At 34.8% G+C, this 19,016-nt stretch overlaps 2 protein-coding genes across 2 annotated transcripts; both read right to left on the minus strand.

Moving 5' to 3' along the window:
• Nucleotides 1-1,368: 1,368 nt before the first annotated feature.
• LOC131981834 (calnexin-like) lies at nucleotides 1,369-5,875 on the minus strand. The gene is made up of 5 exons (XM_059346325.1): nucleotides 5,808-5,875; nucleotides 4,479-4,552; nucleotides 3,081-3,200; nucleotides 2,459-2,549; nucleotides 1,369-1,443 (listed from the first exon to the last, which is right to left on the minus strand). Exons 2-5 carry the CDS (start codon nucleotides 4,548-4,550, stop codon nucleotides 1,379-1,381), a joined length of 348 nt encoding a protein of 115 aa, XP_059202308.1. The 5' UTR covers nucleotides 4,551-4,552; nucleotides 5,808-5,875; the 3' UTR covers nucleotides 1,369-1,378.
• Nucleotides 5,876-8,549: 2,674 nt separating this feature from the next.
• On the minus strand, nucleotides 8,550-18,655 carry LOC131981874 (cyclic nucleotide-gated cation channel-like). Its single transcript, XM_059346382.1, has 11 exons — nucleotides 18,431-18,655; nucleotides 18,046-18,135; nucleotides 17,235-17,345; nucleotides 15,676-15,864; nucleotides 15,478-15,588; nucleotides 14,621-14,727; nucleotides 13,163-13,650; nucleotides 12,020-12,298; nucleotides 11,082-11,180; nucleotides 9,696-10,073; nucleotides 8,550-8,982 (listed from the first exon to the last, which is right to left on the minus strand). The coding sequence occupies exons 2-11, from the start codon at nucleotides 18,132-18,134 to the stop codon at nucleotides 8,797-8,799; spliced, it is 2,037 nt and encodes a 678-aa protein (XP_059202365.1). The 5' UTR covers nucleotide 18,135; nucleotides 18,431-18,655; the 3' UTR covers nucleotides 8,550-8,796.
• Nucleotides 18,656-19,016: the final 361 nt, after the last annotated feature.

Genomic DNA, 19,016 nt, shown 5'->3' on the forward strand with positions numbered 1-19,016 from the left:
ACACACACACACACACACACACACACACAAACTTTGTAAGTTGTAAGTTACAGGTTTAATTGTCACTGATACAAAAAACTCATTAAAAGACTGGCAATGTAACCAACCCTGTCAGAAGGCCTGCATGCTTCCAGCACAAAGATTTGATTCGCTTATTTAGCGAGGCAATAAACGAACTGTGCATAAATGGTTTTGGGTTATGGTTATTTAATATAATCTCTTTAATGTGGTGATTAAAGGAGTGTTGTTGCCAGACATTCAGCTCTAAATTACAAATCAGTGTTATTAGAATTCCAGTTGCCCATTTATTTTATTTTATTTACCATTATGTTGTTGTGCTTGAGAGCACAATCCCAGAACATCTCCCAAAATGTGGTCATGGGTTATTAAAATTAGCTTTATTTCTTTAAGCCATAGACTGTATTATAAGTAGACAACAAACCACAAAATGGGTGATGTCATGATGACTTACCATCACTATTTTGTTTGTTTCTTAATGCTAGCTAACTTGATGAAGAAAAAGGTGCTTCCTAAATTCACATTAGCTATGATATTTAATTGGGATGTTAATTTTGGCAAGTGGAAAACAAAATGTATTTGATGTCATGTACTAAAAAATGAACAGCCGACTCCTTAGAGCAGTAGTTCTCAACCTTTTTGAGTCGCGACCCCCAATTTAACATGCATGTTGTTTTCACACACACAGAATTTCACACGCACAGTTCAGATCAGCAAAAAAGAAACAAAATGACCACAAAAAGACCCAAAATGACTAAAAAAAGACATAAAATGACCACAAAAAAAGACACAAATTGACCAAAAAAAGACCCAAAATGACTAAAAAAACAAACAAAGTGATCAAAAAAAGAAACAAAGTGATCAAAAAAAGACATAAATGACCAAAAAAAGACACAAAATTACCAAAAAAGACACAAAATAACAAAAAAAGACACAAATTGACCACAAAATGATAAAAAAAAAAGACACAAAATGACTAAAAAAAGACACAAAATGACCAAAAAGACTAAAACACATGAATACTTTAACAGAGACAGAGCTGACTTCCAAATTGATTTGGCGACCCCCAGAAATCATCTCGTGACCCCAACTGGGGTCCCGACCCCAAGGTTGAGAATAGCTGCCTTAGAGTGTCTGTTAGTAGGATATAACTAGTGATGTTCCAATGAAGCCTCATGAACCATTTACATTATTTCCTAAACCCACTTAATCTCATTTTAAATCTCATTTGATGGATGGATGTCAGGTACTAATAGCCTCTATGTGATACATCAATATGTTCAAATGTGCTTTATCACCTTTATAATCAACATGATCACATTATAGGGACGTTATAATCTTCACATCTCACCTTCAGCTGTTAGTCACTCTTCCTCTGGTGACTATGAGCGTCTCTCCTCCTCGTCCCAGCTCTGTCAGCCGTTCCTGCACAGAGAAACATTACTACAGTTCTTACTACCACCTGGAGTACTGCAAATACTATAACCAAGTAATACTCTACCACTGGTACTTACAGGTGTATCTCAATAAATTAGAATATCATAGAAAAGTTTATTCATGTCAGTAATTCAATTCAAAAAGTGGAAATAACACATTATATAGATCCATTACACACAGAATGAAACATTTCATGTCTTAATTTATCTAATTTCTTCCAATTATAATGATTATGGCTTATATTTAATGAAGACCTAAAATTCAGTGTCTTGAAAAAAATTTAACATAACAAAAGACCAATTTTAAAAAGTATGATTAATATGGAAATGTTGGCATCTGAAAAATGATTAGACCACCATTGTTTTATTCAATTTCTTGTTCATTTTAATGCCTGGTACAACTAAAGGTACATTTGTTTGGACAAATATAATGATAACAACAAAAATAGCTCATAAGAGTTTAATTTAAGAGCTGATATCTAGCAATTTCCCATGTTTTTTTTTTGTTAATAACCAAAATCGCTATCAAGAAAACCGTGTAAAATCTCTAGATATCAGCTCTTAAATTATACTCCTATGAGCTGGTTTTGTTGTTATCATTATATTTGTCCAAACAAATGTATCTTCAGTTGTACCAGGCATTAAAATGAACAAGAAACTGAAGAAAACAAGGGTGGTCTAATAATTTTTTCCATGACTGTAGGTCCATTACACACAGAATGAAACATGTCATGTCTTAATTTATTTAATTTCTTCTAATTATAATGATTATGGCTTACATTTAATGAACACCTAAAATTCAGTGTCTCAAAAAAAATGTAATATTACAAAAGACCAATTTTAAAAAGTGTGTTTAATATGGAAATGTTGGCCTCTGAAAAGTATGTCAATCTATATGATTCAAGACTTGTTTGGGGCTGTTTGACTTGAACTACTGGACTTTTCCATCATATTCTAATGTATTGAGATGCACCTGTATGTATATAAAAGGTATAAAATATTACCTTTGCTATCTGCTGCCTGTGTTCGCTGTGAGAACTCTGGATGATCATCACACTTCTTATAGTAATACTGTTGGTCAGGAGGTCCGAACCGCTACATGCAAACACACAGTATTTTTTTATTATACTACCATATCATGCTTCTTATAGTTCATAATACTGGACAACAACACAGGCAGTCAGGGCCGGTTCTAGCCCATTGGCTGCCCTAGGCGATATTGAGATTTTGCGCAAAATACGAATAAATAAATAAGAAAACACAGATCTTCATCAAATTAAGAATGGCAAAGACTGAAAATAAATAAAATGTAGACATACAAATGCAATAAAAATAAACATAAAAATGAAATTTAAATGTACATTTATATTTGATACATGAACTACATACAGGCAATATAATGGTCTCAACATTTTAATTTTTAGAAACTTTGGAACTTTACCAACAACAACTGAATTGAAAATAAGAATAAATAAATGAGAAAACACAGATCTGTTGATTGTAAAGACTGAAAATAAATAAAATGTACAAATGCGCCAATTTGGCGCCCCCTGCCAATTTGGCGCCCTAGGCAGCCGCCTTGGTGGCCTGTAGGAATAACCGGCCCTGCTGGCAGTAGTCCTCTACCTTGTCAGGCCACATGAAGCTGATGAAGAGGATGACAGGAAGTCCCACGGTGAAGACGTAGAGACCCCAGAGCCAGGGACGCTGCTGAGTGGCCAGGAGGAGGCTCTCTATGATACCTGGCTGGAAAACACATACACACACACTGTATGTAGTGATGTACCAATGAAGCTTCATGAACCATTTGCTTTATTTTCTGAGCCACTAGATGGCGCCCTTGGTATATTGAAAAAGGCTCAAACAATGGTATATCAAGTGTGTTTTCAGCCCTTTGTTGGTCAGAGAGCTCCATCTAGTGGAGTCAGAAAATAAAGAAAATGGTTCATGAGGCTTCATTGGCACATCACTAATAAAATGTAAGCTAATGTGATATGATAATGTTGATGGTAAATCCAACTAACTGTATATAATGGAAGACCTGAGAGTAGTGATGTTTGAATGAAGCCTCATGAACCATTTACATTGTTTTCTAAACCCACTAGATGGCGCCCTTGGTTCATTGAAAAAGGCTATGTTTGAGACCTCAGTTATTAATAAATCCCATAAGACTTTCCACTATGATTAGATTTTCTGCAGCAAAAATCCCTGTTTAGTAAAAGCATGGCTGTTTATCGTGTTACACAATACATAATATTAGAGAAATAATTGTTTATATTAGATATACAGATCAAGTAGGGGTTGCAAAAACAACCCTCCAGTAAAATTCCAGGGATTCGGGTAATTTTACACAATTTCAAAATATAATGGTATTTCTTTGTGGGAATATACACACAGCAATATTAGGTCTAAGACTAGTGATGTGCCAATGAAGCCTCATGAACCATTTGCTTTATTTTCTAAGCCCACTAGATGGAGCCCTTGGTTTATTGAAAAAGGCTCTAGCAATGGTAATCATTAGTAATGTCCCAATGAAGCCTCATGAACCATTTTCTTTATTTTCTGACTCCACTAGATGGAGCTCTCTGATCAACAAAGGGCTGAAAACACACTTGATTACCATTGCTAGAGCCTTTTTCAATAAACCAAGGGCGCCATCTAGTGACTCAGAAAATAAAGCGAATGGTTCATGAGGCTTCATTGGCTTCAATCACTACCTGAGAGGCAAATGAAGAAAAAAATCTGGTGATCCATTTTAAGTTAAGTATTTTCTCTCCTGTGTTTATGACTCAAGAACAGGTGAAGTTCCTTGATTTTATTTTCACGTGGGAAACAGGTGGAAACATTTTTTTTGCCAGTTAGTTTTTCCAAGTTGCTTCTTTTTTTCCACCCGTGTAAACATATAGAAAAAACAAAAAGCAACATGCTTTGTCAACTGGCAAGACTTTTTCACTAGGTTTTTTTTAAGATGGTGACTTAATAGACTTATAGTTCAATCAAAATGAAAATTGCAATCAAACGTACCTGTGCTGCAGCAGACACAGGTGTCACACTGGCTCCCAGCAACACACACAGCAGCACTAAACTCATCTCCATGTCTGGAACACACACATTCATTACACACACACACTAATACACAAAGGTGTGCACATAATCACAGTAACAGTCAATATGCTGCACGTACAGTCATGGAAAAAAATATTAGACCATTGTTTTCTTCAGTTTCTTGTTCATTTTAATGCCTGGTACAATTAAAAGTACATTTGTTTGGAAAAATATAATGATAACAACAAAAATAGAGCAAAAGAGTTTAATTTAAGAGCTGATATCTAGACATTTAACATGGTTTTATTGATAATGATTTTGGTTATTATCAAGAAAACCATGGAAATGGCAAGATATCAGCTCTTAGATTAAATTCTTATGAGCTATAGTAATATGAGTAATATTTTCATTGCATTTTCGAACAAAAACAACAAACAACAACACACTGTGACCACAAAAAACAAATATCCAACTACTTATTATGTAATACAGACAATACAATGAAAAGGCTCTGTCCTATTACAATTGGCAGTTATGTAGAAAATACATATCTAGAAAGAAAGAAAGAAAGAAGAGTAATAATGACAATAATAATAATAATAATAATAAATATATATATATTTACAATAATCTCAATTTCCATTTCGAGAGAAAATGCTATGTTTTTTTGAAAGAAAAAAACACAATAATAATAATAATTATTATTATTATTATAAATAAATGAATGTGCTATTACAATTGACAGTGATGTGGCAAATACATATCTGGAAAGAAAGAAGAGTAAAAAATATATATATTTACAATAATATCAATTTCCATTTCGAGAGAAAATGCTATGTTTATTTGAAAATAAAAATAATAATAATTATTATTAATATAAGTAAATTAATGTCCCGCTGTATAACATTATGAGCTATGTTTGTTGTTATCATTATATTTGTCCAAACAAATGTACCTTTAGTTGTACCAGGCATTAAAATGAACAAGAAATAAATAAATAAAAATAATGGTCTAATAATATTTCCCATGACTGTATACACACAATATGAAACACACTCAGAAAAGATCAAACTCAAAGAGGGACAGAAAACTTCTGAGCCTTCTATATTTATCTCCAAAGATCAGAATGGGACAAAGGTTATAAACACATGCAGACTTCTTAGGAAAGAAAAAAGAAACATGCACAATGAGGAGAAGATGGGACAGAAAATAAGAAGATTATAAAAAAGATAAGAGAAAAAAGAAGTGAGAGTAGATTAAGAGAAGAAGAAGAAGAAGAATCTAGAGGAGAAACAGTGTGTTTTCTACCTTTTTAACACTGATTTCTCACTTTCCACGGCTTCCTTAAAAGTCACTTCCTGATTTTCTTGCAGTCATGTGATGTTGGACTTTGGACCCGAGTCACTGACTGACTGGCTGCAGCCATTAGAGGGGGACCACATGCTAATTAACACACACACACATGCACACATTCATGCACCAGATGACCTTTCATGGTTAAGAAGAGGCTGTTATGTCATTTTTCATGCTCAGAATAAACGGTCTGTGAACGGGTAGTATTTTAACGGTTATAGTATTTTAATGATAAAAGCTGAAAAAGCATTTCAAAACAATTATGAGGCAGAAAAAAAGGTTCAGAGGGAAAAGGAAATGTTTCCATTTTTATACAGAGAAAAATATATTGCTGTAGTCTGACTAAATTGCTTGTTATTGTTATTTATTTGCATCTATTAATGACATTATAGATATTCTGCTCTACAGAGTCTAACTGCAGCAACTACGCAAAGGGTAAAACTGAAAAAAACTGCTTTACAGTTTTTTAAGGTTTTTTAACTGGCCAGCCAAATAAGTTACATGTAGATAAGTGATATGACACTTATTTCTACATGTATTGATGATGTAATTTTTATGCTAAAAAGTCATGATGATTTATTTGACCTTTGACCCCAAAAATGTAGTTACTGCACTCTGGTTTTGCTGTAAAGGGTTCTAATAGTAATTATAAACAGAGTGCAGTAACTATAATGTTGTTGTCTTCTTTCAGCTTTTATATTTTGTTTTCAGTAAATACATTTTCAACATTTTCAAATTGATTTTGTTATAAGTGTTTAACAACTCTATTCAAATATGTGTGTATTTTAGACTTAATATTATAAAGTAATGTTATATTTTAGTCTTAATATAATTATATCTCACTTTTTTTTTACTTAATCACTATCTAGATAATAATTTTCCTATCAAATAAACTTGTAATTTCTATTATTCTTGTCAATTGTTCACTATTCAACACAATAAAGAAATAGAAGTTTTGAGTTGGATTTTGTAATTACTGAAATAAAGTAAAATGGAAATCTAAAACTTTGTCAAGGAGTTCATTTTAAGTTATAACTCAGTTTTGAAAAAAAAAATTAGTTACTGCAGTTAGACTTTGTAGGGCAGTATTGTTATCAGCAGTCAGTGCTCTTTCAAACATAAAAAACATCTTTTTATTTTCAAAAAGAGTTGTGAAAAGATGGAGAAAAGCTTTGGAGAAAACATAAAGGAATAGCTAATAAAACACTGAGAAATGACTCCACTACAGTAAAAGTCCTGCATTCACAACTTACTGAAGTAAAAGTATAAAAGTATCAGCATCAAAATGTACTTAAATTATCAAAAGTAAAAGTACTCGTTATGCAGAATGAACCCACTCAGATTGTTTTATATATTCCAAATATATTATCGGATTATTATTATTGATGCATTTATGCAAGCAGTATTTAAGTTTTCTCAAGTATATATATAAGTAGTTAAAATGAGCCCATTTTAACTACTTATATATAATATACTGTTGACGTTTAATTACAATAAAGTGTTTAATCACTTTAAATGTATCATGTTTTTTATGTTAAATCTCAACCTGTAAAGTAACTAAAGCTGTCAGATAAATGTAGTGGAGTAAAAAGTACAATATTTGCCTCAAAAAGTAGAAGTAAAGTGTTACATAAAATGGAAATACTAAGTAAAGTATAAGTTAGTCCAGTACTTGAGTTAATGTACTTAGCTACATTCCACCACTGGATGCTTTTTAAGAGCTTTATTCATTTCCATCTTTCATGCAGATCTTGTGCCCCCTAGTGGAAACAGACGTAATTGAAGCCACCTGTTGCGTCAAGTGGACCGTTTTCTGACTTAATAATCTTCAGAGTAATCTTTTGAATAATGTTTCCTCGAACCCTTTGAATTTGTTTGTTGTTTCAAAACGCTTTTAAGCAATATAATAATTTAAATATTCACCGATATGTTGCTGTTCTCCTTTTAAAACTGTGTTAAAATTGTAAGAGGCAGACAGTTTTAAAGGGACAGTTCACCCTAACTTCAGAAATACATTTAGTGGGACAGCTGAGCTAGAAATGATAGAAGGATTGTGCACTTTTATGATAAAAGCGTCAAATTTGGTACACTTGTAGCCAAAGACAGAACAATATGTGGAGTATGTGGAGGCACAAAAAATTTTCAATATGGCAGCCATTTTCAAAGTTTTCGACTGAGATTAAATTCCACATTAATAATGGATAATAGATGATAGAAACATGAAATTTGGTACAATTATAGCCAGAGAAATGGGGAACATGTAGAGGGATCAAGACTTTTCAATATGGTGGCCATTTTTCAAAATTACCACAAAAAAAACACAGAAGACACAAAATAATGAAAAAAGACACAAAAAACACAAAATGACCAAAAAAAGACACAAAATGAGCAAAAAAGACACAAAATGATTAAAACAGACACAAAATGAGCAAAAAAGACACAAAATGACAAAAAAAAGACACAAAATGACCAAAAAAGACACAAAATTTCTAAAAAAAAGACACACAATCAGCAAAAAAAGACACAAAATGACCAAAAGAAAGACACAAAATGACAAAAAAAAGACACAAAATGACCAAAAAAAGAGCCTTGGCATTGGAAAATTTGTCGTGCCTCCACATCTAATTTTGTTCTATATGTCTTTGGCTACAGCCATACCAAATTTGACACGTTTATCCTAAAATGCTCAATCCTTCTGGTGAACTGCCCCAGTAATTTCTTTTCTCTTCCCTGTAATGTTATTTATCATTCTAGGTAGTTTTGGTGTGAGTTCCCGAGTGTTGGAGATATCTGCTGTAAAGATGTTTGCCTTCTCTAGAATAGACTGTTTACATGTTTATGGTTTGTTTTGTGTATTTACATTTCTATGAATAAATAAAAGTACATTATTTTCTGCCAATGTGGACTCTGTGTGGTATCTCCACATATTGCCGTAGCGTGTCCTTTAGAGTCGGATGTTGATTTCACTGCGCACGCCGTCGCCACCGAAAACGCTCTCGTTGCCGTCGGCGTCAGACAGGAAGCCGCTGCCTGTCCCCACCGTGGTCACGTTGTGTTCCAGGGTTGTGATTCGCTGTTTCAGTCTGAGCTGGGACGAGTTGAACTCGCTCTGCAGACGGGCCAAACACGTCTGGAAAAAAAGGTTGTCCTTAGTTATTGTCAGTTAACCCTCTGGAGTCCATCTATTTATTGAAAATATACATGTTGTATTTACAGTAATAACTTTATTTATACATGATATGTAGACAAGCTGAGAAAGCCAGTTAAAAGTGCATCATAGGAGCTTTTCTAGACCATTTTTAAAATGTGAATTTTCTTTCTACAATGAAAACTATTACTGTTTTTAATTTACATGCAAATAGACTGTTTTGTAGTTTTATTATTTATTATTATTTCTGCTGTTTTTGTGTGTATAAATGGTAAAAAAAAAAAAAAAAAAATAATAATAATAATAATAATGGTACTTTTCCATAGAGCTTTATACTTTAATTAAAATAAAATGAAAAATCTGACTGATAGCCAAGTTTGTGTGGAGAAAAAGGAGCCATGTATGTGATGTAAGGACAGACACAAAATGACCAAAAAAAGACACAAAATAACCAAAAAAGACACATTGAAAACATATTGAAAAATTGTCGTGCCTCCACACCTAATTTTGTTCTATATGTCTTTGGCTACAAGCATACCAAATTTGACTTTTATCATAAAATGCACAAGGTTGTGTCAAGAACCGAGACATTTGTTCAAAATCAGAATGACGTCATTTTGTTCTTGCAGCCCTGGGAGAGAGAAAAAATGTATTTGTCCTTGCGGAGTATTTATTATCTTAAACAGTTCTCTCACCTGTAGCCGATCCAGACTGCTCTCCAGCCTCTCCAACTTCTCCTCCAGTTCCTCCCCAGCAGACACGTTGACTTCCTCCAGAAGCCCCTCCTTCTGCAGGATGTCCCGCCCCCTCTGCTCCAGCTGGGCCCTGGCGTGGGGGAACTCCTGCAGCGCCTCCATCAGGTCTTGTTTGGAGAGGCAGAACAGGTCTGAGTATCCCAGACTGCGAATATTGGCCGTCCGTCGGTTCCCCATCTTGCTGCCGCTGATGTTCAGGATGCTGATTTCTCCGAAGCAGCTGCCGGACGTCAGAACGGCAAACTGGGTGACGCCATCTTCCCCCACCACCGCCAGCTGCCCTTCTTTAATGATGTACATCTCCTTACCCACATCTCCCTTGGAAGGAAAATAGAGAATTCAGACTTTTTGACAGCAAAAGTTTTTTTCCAACAAAAAGCAGAACTGAAAACCAACATCGAAGCATCCTGTTATTATAGTATAGTTTAGTTTTAGTGTTAATTTGAACTTACCTCAAAAAAGTATTTAATTATATTAAAAAAGATATATTTAATTGTATGTAACCCAAAGAATCGTGAGCAGTGAGGCAGAATTTATTATGCCCCATATTTTTCCCAATAATAAAGTTCAGATTTTCCATTGAATTTCACATTTATTGTATTAAGTAGAGGTTATGCTTTTAGAAATGCATGTTGGTCAAGCTCCCACACTTTTTTTTATAAAGTGACTATAGGCCGAAAATGTACATGCAAACAGCAAAATATGTCAACCCTATCATGACAGGGTGGACATATTGGGCTAACTTTAGCATTTAGTTTAGCATGGATGGACCTTCAGTTAGTAACATGACTCAGTTAGCAAGTTGACTGTTTACAGTTTAGAACAGGGGTCTCAAACTCAAATTACCTGGAGGCAGTATCAAAATGACAAAAAAAGACACAAAATTACAAAAAAAAGACACAAAATGACAGAAAAAAAAACTAAATTAGCTTGTTAAGCTAACTACTTAGCAAACTTCTTGGCTAAGTATTTAGCTACGTAGCTTGCTAAGCTAAGTACTTAGCAAACTTCTTGGCTAAGTATTTCGCTAAGTAGCTTGCTAAGCTAACTACTTAGCTAACCTCTTGGTTAAGTAGTTAGCTTAGCAAGCTACTTAGCCAAGTAGTTAGCTTTGTAATAATACAAAAACTTTTTTGTCTTCTTAAAGTATGAGAGGCAAAATGGAAATTATCGAAAACAAGATGTTTAAAGAATACTTGGAATATTTCATCATAAAATAAGTTGATATCAAAAGATGAATGCGGGTAATTTTTCACCCATGTTGTGCATTAGAAGGATTAATGATTAATTAATGATTTGTCCTGCGACAGTAAAATGAATACTGACCTTTCTACAGATGTAGTCTCCAGGACTGAAAACCTGCGGCCGAAGTTTTAGTACTAATTCTACGAGGAGGCCTGCCTCACAGTCCTGGAAAATACGCACCTATGTACACACACACACACACACACACACACACACAATAATGGAGCTTGGTGGCAAAAATGTGAAACCAGAAAAACTTCAAAACAGAACCACACATAACATTATTGACCAATTTTAACAAAAGTTGTTTGACAACAGTGTAGAATTAACAGTTATATTTTCTATACTAATCTGTAGTGATGTGCCAATGAAGCCTCATGAACCATTTTCTTTATTTTCTGACTCCACTAGATGGCGCTCTTTGTTCAACAAAGGGCTGAAAACACATTCAATTACCATTGCTAGAGCCTTTTTTTAAAGCCAATAGCGCCATCTAGTGGGGTTAAAAAATAAAGAAAATGGTTCATGAGGCTTCGTTAATCTGTGTTTCATTCGTTCTTTCCATTTTCAATTGGCAATCAAAAATCAAATAGTTTTAGTTTGATGATGATATACCAAGTAAAACTGGAGACAAGGTCAAATATATTTAGTATTAAATGATAGAACTGGATGTAACCCTCTTATATGTTATAGTTGCAACCTTTGTTCAAATTTGCAACATTTACATTTTTTTATTGAGCATGATAGTGAAAGAAAAAAGATTCAAAATCACATTTTATGTTGGACTAAAGGACTAAAAAAGACATAAAATGACTAAAAGAAGACACAAAATGAACAAAGAAAGACACAAAATGACCAAAAAAAGACACAAAATGACTAAAAGAAGACACAAAATAACAAAAAAAGGAACAAAAATACTAAAATAGACACAAAATGACCAAAAAAGACACAAAATGACCAAAAAAAGACACAAAAAGTGGACAAAACGCCCAATACTCCATAGAATTAAGTGTCTTTACCTTCTTCAATGTGTCCAGGTGAACATTGATAGCAATCTCTGCTCTCAGTTTATTGGGCAGGCTCCTCAGCACTTCCTGTTCGTCTATTGTCTTCTGATTGGTCCAGAGGTAGTCGAACCAGCGGATGACGCGCTGCTCCAGCACTTTGCTCACATCCCTGAACTGCATGTAGTGTTTGAGGGTGTCGACGCGGCTCTGAAAGGCTGCTCTCGTGGCGTTCATGTTGGAGATCATGGATCCAACATTACCCACAATGGAGGCAAAGATCAGAACACCAACCTAGGATAAAAAATACCAGTATGAGCCATTGTGATGGACTGGAACCACTGGGATTCCTCCAGTGGCCCTGAGAGCTCACAGTGCTGCAACTTAAAAAAACACAGGATTCATATGGATAAAGGCATTAATGGATCATTCACGGTAAGTTCATATAAGTTAACCCATTCAATCCCACCAGTCACAATAGTGACCGTAAAAACATTTCTTCGTTATATATGTCAAACAAAGCTGCCCTGAGCCAATGGATGTTCTCCTCCTCCCATCACATTGGTGACATACCATTTTTACAAAAGTAAAAATGGTATGTCTGTTACAATAAAATAACAATGTTGAGTTAGACCGATAACTGCTTTTTTGTTTGTTTGCTCTATGGGTAACGCTTTATAATAAGGTCCTTAATAACCATTAATTAACAAGTAATAAGGCATTGTTCTCGCTTTAGATCCGGTAGTTGCAAAAAGCATAGTTAACTTATAGTCAACTTATAATAGATGAGCAATAAAGTATATTTTAACAACAATAAGCAAACAAAATAAGATTAATAAAGGCAATGTAGTCTATAAATCAAATAAAAAATGATTATTATTATTTACCCCCGAGGGGAAATTCAGTTAGTCTGGTAACTCTGAAGAATGAGACAGCCTGATGGGTAAATGGTAGATACAACGTTTTATCCCACCAGTCACTATTGTGACCCAACATAAAACGCACTTTTTCACCTATTTTTCCATGAAAATCTTTTAAATTAATGGTTGAATATTTCAAAGAAGTATTAATGACACAATTAATGATATTGGATAATTTCATGTCTGGGAAAAATTTGGGATTAAATGGGTTAAGGTTCAAACTTTGCTTTAGACTTACCAGGAAGTCAAATATGAGGAAGAGATACTCCTCGTCTCTCACAGGAGGAGGCGTCTCTCCAATGGTGGTCAGCGTCAGAGTGGACCAGTAGAGGCAGTAGATGTAACTTCTGGTCAGTGAGCCGAACTCAGGATCTGATGCGTTGGGATAGACCCAAGAATCTGAGCCCAGGCCCAGAACCTTGGAGAAGCTGTAGTATCCACAGGCGTTCCAGTGGATGATCACCAGGATGTACAGAACCAGTTTACAGATGCGGAAAGCGTTGGGGTAGCCCGTCCGTGTCTCGGTGCGCTCGAACCACTCGAAGAGACGCGGCAGACGCAGCAGCCGGTTGAATCGGAGAAGAGGAGTGTATCCGATCCCAACAGAGAGGTACAGCAGGTCAGTGGGAAGGATGGAACAAATGTCCAGCTGACACTGCAACGTCCGAACGTAGGATTCTCTCAGACGCCGGACGTCTTTTACCATCAAGCCTTCATCCAAGAAACCTTCACATGAATTAAACACAGATAGACAAATAAATGGATGCATGTAGGTGGCTTTTGTTAATTATATAGATTATAATTAGAATATTAGTTAAACCTCGGTAACGCTTTATAATAAGGTCCTTCATAACCATTAATTAACAAGTAATAAGGCATTGTTCTCGCTTTAGATTCGTTAGTTGCAAAAAGCATAGTTAACTTATAGTTAAGTTATAATAGATGAGCAATAAAGTATATTTTAATATCAATAAGCAAACAAAATAAGACATAATGGGTGGGTCATGGGTGTTTGTAATGCCATTATTAACACTTATATAAGCTTATAAACACACAATAATGTTAATAAGCATCTTGTAAGGACTTACAAGGGCCTTATTACTTGTTAATTAATGGTTATTACAAGGACCTTAATATAAAGCGTTACCAAAACCTCTCAAGTCCAGGAGATTTTGGTTCAAATTTGTCAACTTCCTCTGCATTAATTTCTGTCTCTGTTTAGCATCTTTCAGTCTGTCCTTACATCACATGCATGGCTCCTTTTTCTCCACACAAACTTGGCTATCAGTCAGATTTTACATTTTATTTTAATTAACAAAGTATTAAGCTGCCAGGAACCCAAAATACAAACAAAAGGTGTCTATGGAAATGTACCATTTTTTTACCATTTATACACAAAAACAGCAGAAAAACTACAAAACAGTCTATTTGCATGCAAATTAAAAAATAGTAATATTTTTCATTGTAGAAAGAAAATTCTCAATTTAAAAATGGTCTAGAAACATAAATGTCACACTGTGAAAGCTCCTATGATTGAACTTTCAACTGGCTTTCTCAGCTTGTCTAAATATCATATATAAATAAAGTTATTACTGTAAATAAAACGTGTATTTTCAATAAATAGATGGACTCCAGAGGGTTAAAACCAGGGCAGTTTCTTATCGAACGAAATTTGAATATGAGGTTTTTTCAGTACCTGTGTGGAGACGAACAGCTATATCCAGGATATAGACTCCATCACAGACGTAGTCCAGTACGAGCCACACCAACACATTCCTCATCTGGAGCTCATCGAAACAGGCCCTGCAGAAACACACACTGAGTCTCTACCACATGAAGAAAATCAGAGGAACAAGTCAAGTTTTCACTTCTTCTTTTTTTGCTCTGATTGTGGTGTTCGCCAACTCCTGAGGAACAATTCTGGCTCTTTATCCAACCAAAATCGAAGGAGTTTTTGCACGTCTGTCTCTACAACCATTAACTCTATGGAGTGTTGGGCTATTTTGTCCATTTTTGAATCCTTTTCATGTCTTTTTGTGTCTTTTTTTGGTCATTTTGTGTCTGTTGTGTCTTTTTTTGTCATTTTGTGTCTTTTTGTGTCGTTTTTTTCACTACTTTGAAACTTAAAATATAGGTATGTTTGAGTGGCATGTCTGATGACTGGCAGGTATTGTTGGTAGTGATGTGCCAATTAAGCCTCAAGAACCATTTTCTTTATTTTCTGACTCCACTAGATGGAGCTCTCTGCTCAACAAAGGGCTGAAAACACACTAAATTACCATTGCTTTAGAACTTTTCAATAAACCAAGGGTGCCATCTAGTGGGCTCAGAAAATAAAGCAAATGGTTCATAAGGCTTCATTGGTACATCACTAGTTTTCAGCCCTTTGTTGAGCAGAGAGCTCCAGCGAGTGGAGTCAGAAAATTAAGAAAAAGGTTCATGAGGCTTAATTGGTACATCACTACTTTAAAGCTTAAAAGATAGGTATGTTTGAGTAGCAAGTTGTTTGAACTGACAGTAGTATGTTGTATAGTTGCAGTAATAGTTCCCAACCTGACAACCAGAAGGGTCCAGTTATAAAAAACAGCAGCTCCGATCACCATCAGCCAGTGGTAGTACGCATCATCAGACGGTGACAAGACTTCCACGTGACACTTCCTCCTCCTGACAGGAAGACACAGATTCATATATAAGTATCAGCTGATGTTTTAATATGGATGCACTTTGTCAGTTTTTTTCCTGTTGTCTTACGTGCGTCTGGAGTGCCTGACTTCATGGTCGGTGTCGGAGCCGGTGCGGTGGCTGAACCTGCTGGGCGGGGCCTGCATGTCGGCGTTGGGGGGGCCTCGGAAACGCTCCAGGAACGAATCGGGTCGCTCCGTCTCTTCAGCCAAACTCTTCTGAGCCCAATCTCTCAGAGTCATCACCATACTGACTATCCTGAACACAGGTACACAAACAAATGTTACATTTATATAACACCAATATTGTTTTTGAACAAGTAACATTGTCACACAAAATGAAATATGAAATATAAACAATGTTTATTGGGGTTTTTTTTGTCTCTTTTGGATAATTAAACATTATGCTGTTCCTGAGAGATGAACATAATATATATATATATATATTTATATATTATATTATATTTACATGTTGCTGCTGGGGAAAGGCACATTATTCATTTATATGCAGATGACACCCAGTTATATAAACCGTTGAAACCTGGTTTCTCTCAGCGTCTGACTATCCTGAACACAGGTAGACAAACAAATGTTACATTTATATAACACCAATATTGTTTCCGAATAAGTAACATTCTCACACAAAATGAAATATGAAGTATAAACAATGTTTATTGGGATTTTTTTGGTTTCTGACACTTTTGGATAATAAACATTACGCTGTTCCTGAGAGATGAACATAACAGGAGGGTTAAACTACAAGTATGGTTAGTTGTGATCAAGTCATATGTACTGATATTATATATATATATATATATAATATATTTACATGTTACCGCTGGGGAAAATCATTCAAAGGGACAACATTATTCAATTATATGCAGATGACACCCAGTTATATAAAATGTTATATATACATTTATATAACACCAATATTGTTTTCAAATAAGTAACATTGTCACACAGTGAATTGAATCAGATCTAAATACATCCTTATTAGCAGTGGTGGAGGAAGTATTCAGTTTTATTACTTTTTTTAAATAATTTTTTATAAAATTATAGTTTCCTTATTACAACATACAAACGAACATCAAACAAAACAGACAGGATGGAGGTAATAAAAAATACAATAATAACAGTAAATAAATAAATAAAATAAATAAAATAAATAAAATAAATAAAATAAATAAAATAAATAAAATAAAAAATAAAATAAAATAAATTAAATAAACAAATTAAATTAAATAAATTAAAAACAAAATCTGAAAATAAATTAACTAAAAATAAGACAGGCAAGTGAGTAGGCAAGGCAGGCAAATTAACACCAAAACGATCACATTTTTCTTTTATCATATCATTTTCACAATCAGATCTCTTACTTAAGTAAAAGTACTTATACCACACTGTGAAATTACTCCATAAGTAACTAAAGCTGTCAGCTAAGTAAAGCATTTGCCTTAAAATGCAACGGAGTAGAAGTAAAAAGTTACATAAAATGGAAATACTCAAGTATCTCAAAATTGTACTTAAGTACAGTACTAAGTTACATTCCACCATTGCTTATAAGTGTCTAAAAAGATTTAATATCAACATGTGGATTGTGTTTTTTGTTTTTTTCAGCTCTCTTACCTGGACAGAGCACCTCTCCCATGCAAGGAATTCTGGGAGTTGATGTCTCTTCTGTCAATGGCCGCCATTCTCTGAAGCTCAGAGGACGTGTCATCACACATCGACTGAGCTCTGCACACACACACACGCACAAACACACACATCTTTTGATATCAACTTATTTTATTATTTGATATTCCAAGTATTCTTTAAATATCTTGGTTTTTTTTTTTTAAAAAAACAGATCATTATTCCCATTTTGCTTCTCATACTTTGAAAAAAGTTTGACAAAAGTTCTTTTTGTGATTATATAGCTAACTACTTGGCTAAGTAGCTTGCTAAGCTAACTATTTAGCCAAGAAGTCAGCTAAGTGGTTAGCTTAGCAAGCAACTTAGCTAAATACTTAGCCAAGAAGTAAGCCATGTTGTACATCAAAGGGTTAATAGAAGCACTTTTTAAAAATGAAAATACACAAGTAAATTGCAGATTGACTGATGTCCCTCAATTACATTTTACTTGGAAATATCAACTAATGAAGCCAATGAACTGGTTTAGTGAATATTACTTGGAACGAATGATTCAATTTAGATACAAACCTGAGGACACATAATGACAAACAATCACTAAGTAATGCACCACATGAAAGACTCCTATTTTAAAGTAAAAGCACTGAATTCATATTTCTTTGTAGAATTTATATAGATGATTGAAATAATAATTACAGGGCCAAAAAATATTATTATTTTATTATTATATTATTATTATTAGATACCAGCACTACACGTACAGTCATGTGTGTGTGTGTGTGTGTGTGTGTGTGTGTGTGTGTACCTGCTGAGTGTGCTGTCAGCCCGATCACTCTCCTCCTCTGTCCATGTTTTCACAGACAGCCTGTGTGAATCCTGCACTGGACCTGTCATACTGCACACACACACACACACACACACACACACACACATACACACAAACACACACACACACACACCACAGCAGTTCAATTTCACTTTTTTATCAGACAGACGTATATAACACACACTAAAGACAGACTGGCACAGAACACACACACACTCGTAATGATGGACCCACATCAGAAAAAAGGAAGGTCACTCAGTACGAGGTTGTCCTGTATCAGGCGTCACCATGGAAACCAGATGGCATAGCAACAAGCTGTATAGTAGTTATGAAAAGAGATCATAGGAAAAATATGTCAACAAACCTGAAAGATAGTCCAGATATCCCAACAGCAGCTCGTCGGTCCAGCTGTGTGACCAGGTGTGTAGTTCAGCTGCATCACGTCTCCACTTAGTTACATTCAGACGCTTTTAACCGCCAAGAATAAAGAGACGGACGATGGATGGAGCGAACAAATGCAGCCAATCAAAGCAATGATCACATGACACTCGGTAAAAGCATCCTTTAAATTGCAAATTGTGGCTGCGAGCGTTTGTGTGTGTGTGTGTGTGTGTGTGTGTTTGTGTGTGTTCTTGTACTTCCTACATAGTGAGGACCGGAACACGTTTTTTTAACCATAAGAGTGAGGACATTTTTGAAAAGTGAGGACATTTTGGCCGGTCCTCACTTCCTAAAGGCTTTTTTTTAGATTTCAGACTTTGTTTTAAGGGCTAAAGGTTACATGATAATGATAATTAACTGAAACTGTATTGTGTGGTTACAAAACTAATTAAAATTAAAGTAACAATGTTCGTTTTTGTCTTTGTCAACTTTTTTCATACATAATGAAGATGGATAAGACAAAGGAAATAAAGGCAAAATTCTCCCACCCAACAAATACCCCATTACTA

Source organism: Centropristis striata, chromosome 12, assembly GCF_030273125.1.
Source record: "Centropristis striata isolate RG_2023a ecotype Rhode Island chromosome 12, C.striata_1.0, whole genome shotgun sequence".
NCBI classification, from domain to species: Eukaryota; Metazoa; Chordata; class Actinopteri; order Perciformes; family Serranidae; genus Centropristis; species Centropristis striata.

Coding starts and splice junctions, on each gene's coding strand:
- LOC131981834 (XM_059346325.1), bottom strand. CDS start 4,550: ATGGAGATGAGTTTAGTGCTGCTGTGTGTGTTGCTGGGAGCCAGTGTG. Junction 3,201..4,478: donor CTGTGTCTGCTGCAGCACAG/GTACGTTTGATT, acceptor TGTGTTTTCCAG/CCAGGTATCATAGAGAGCCT. Junction 2,550..3,080: donor GCTTCATGTGGCCTGACAAG/GTAGAGGACTAC, acceptor GTTTGCATGTAG/CGGTTCGGACCTCCTGACCA.
- LOC131981874 (XM_059346382.1), bottom strand. CDS start 18,134: ATGACAGGTCCAGTGCAGGATTCACACAGGCTGTCTGTGAAAACATGG. Junction 17,346..18,045: donor GCTGACAGCACACTCAGCAG/GTACACACACAC, acceptor GTGTGTGTGCAG/AGCTCAGTCGATGTGTGATG. Junction 12,299..13,162: donor TCCTCATATTTGACTTCCTG/GTAAGTCTAAAG, acceptor TTTTTATCCTAG/GTTGGTGTTCTGATCTTTGC.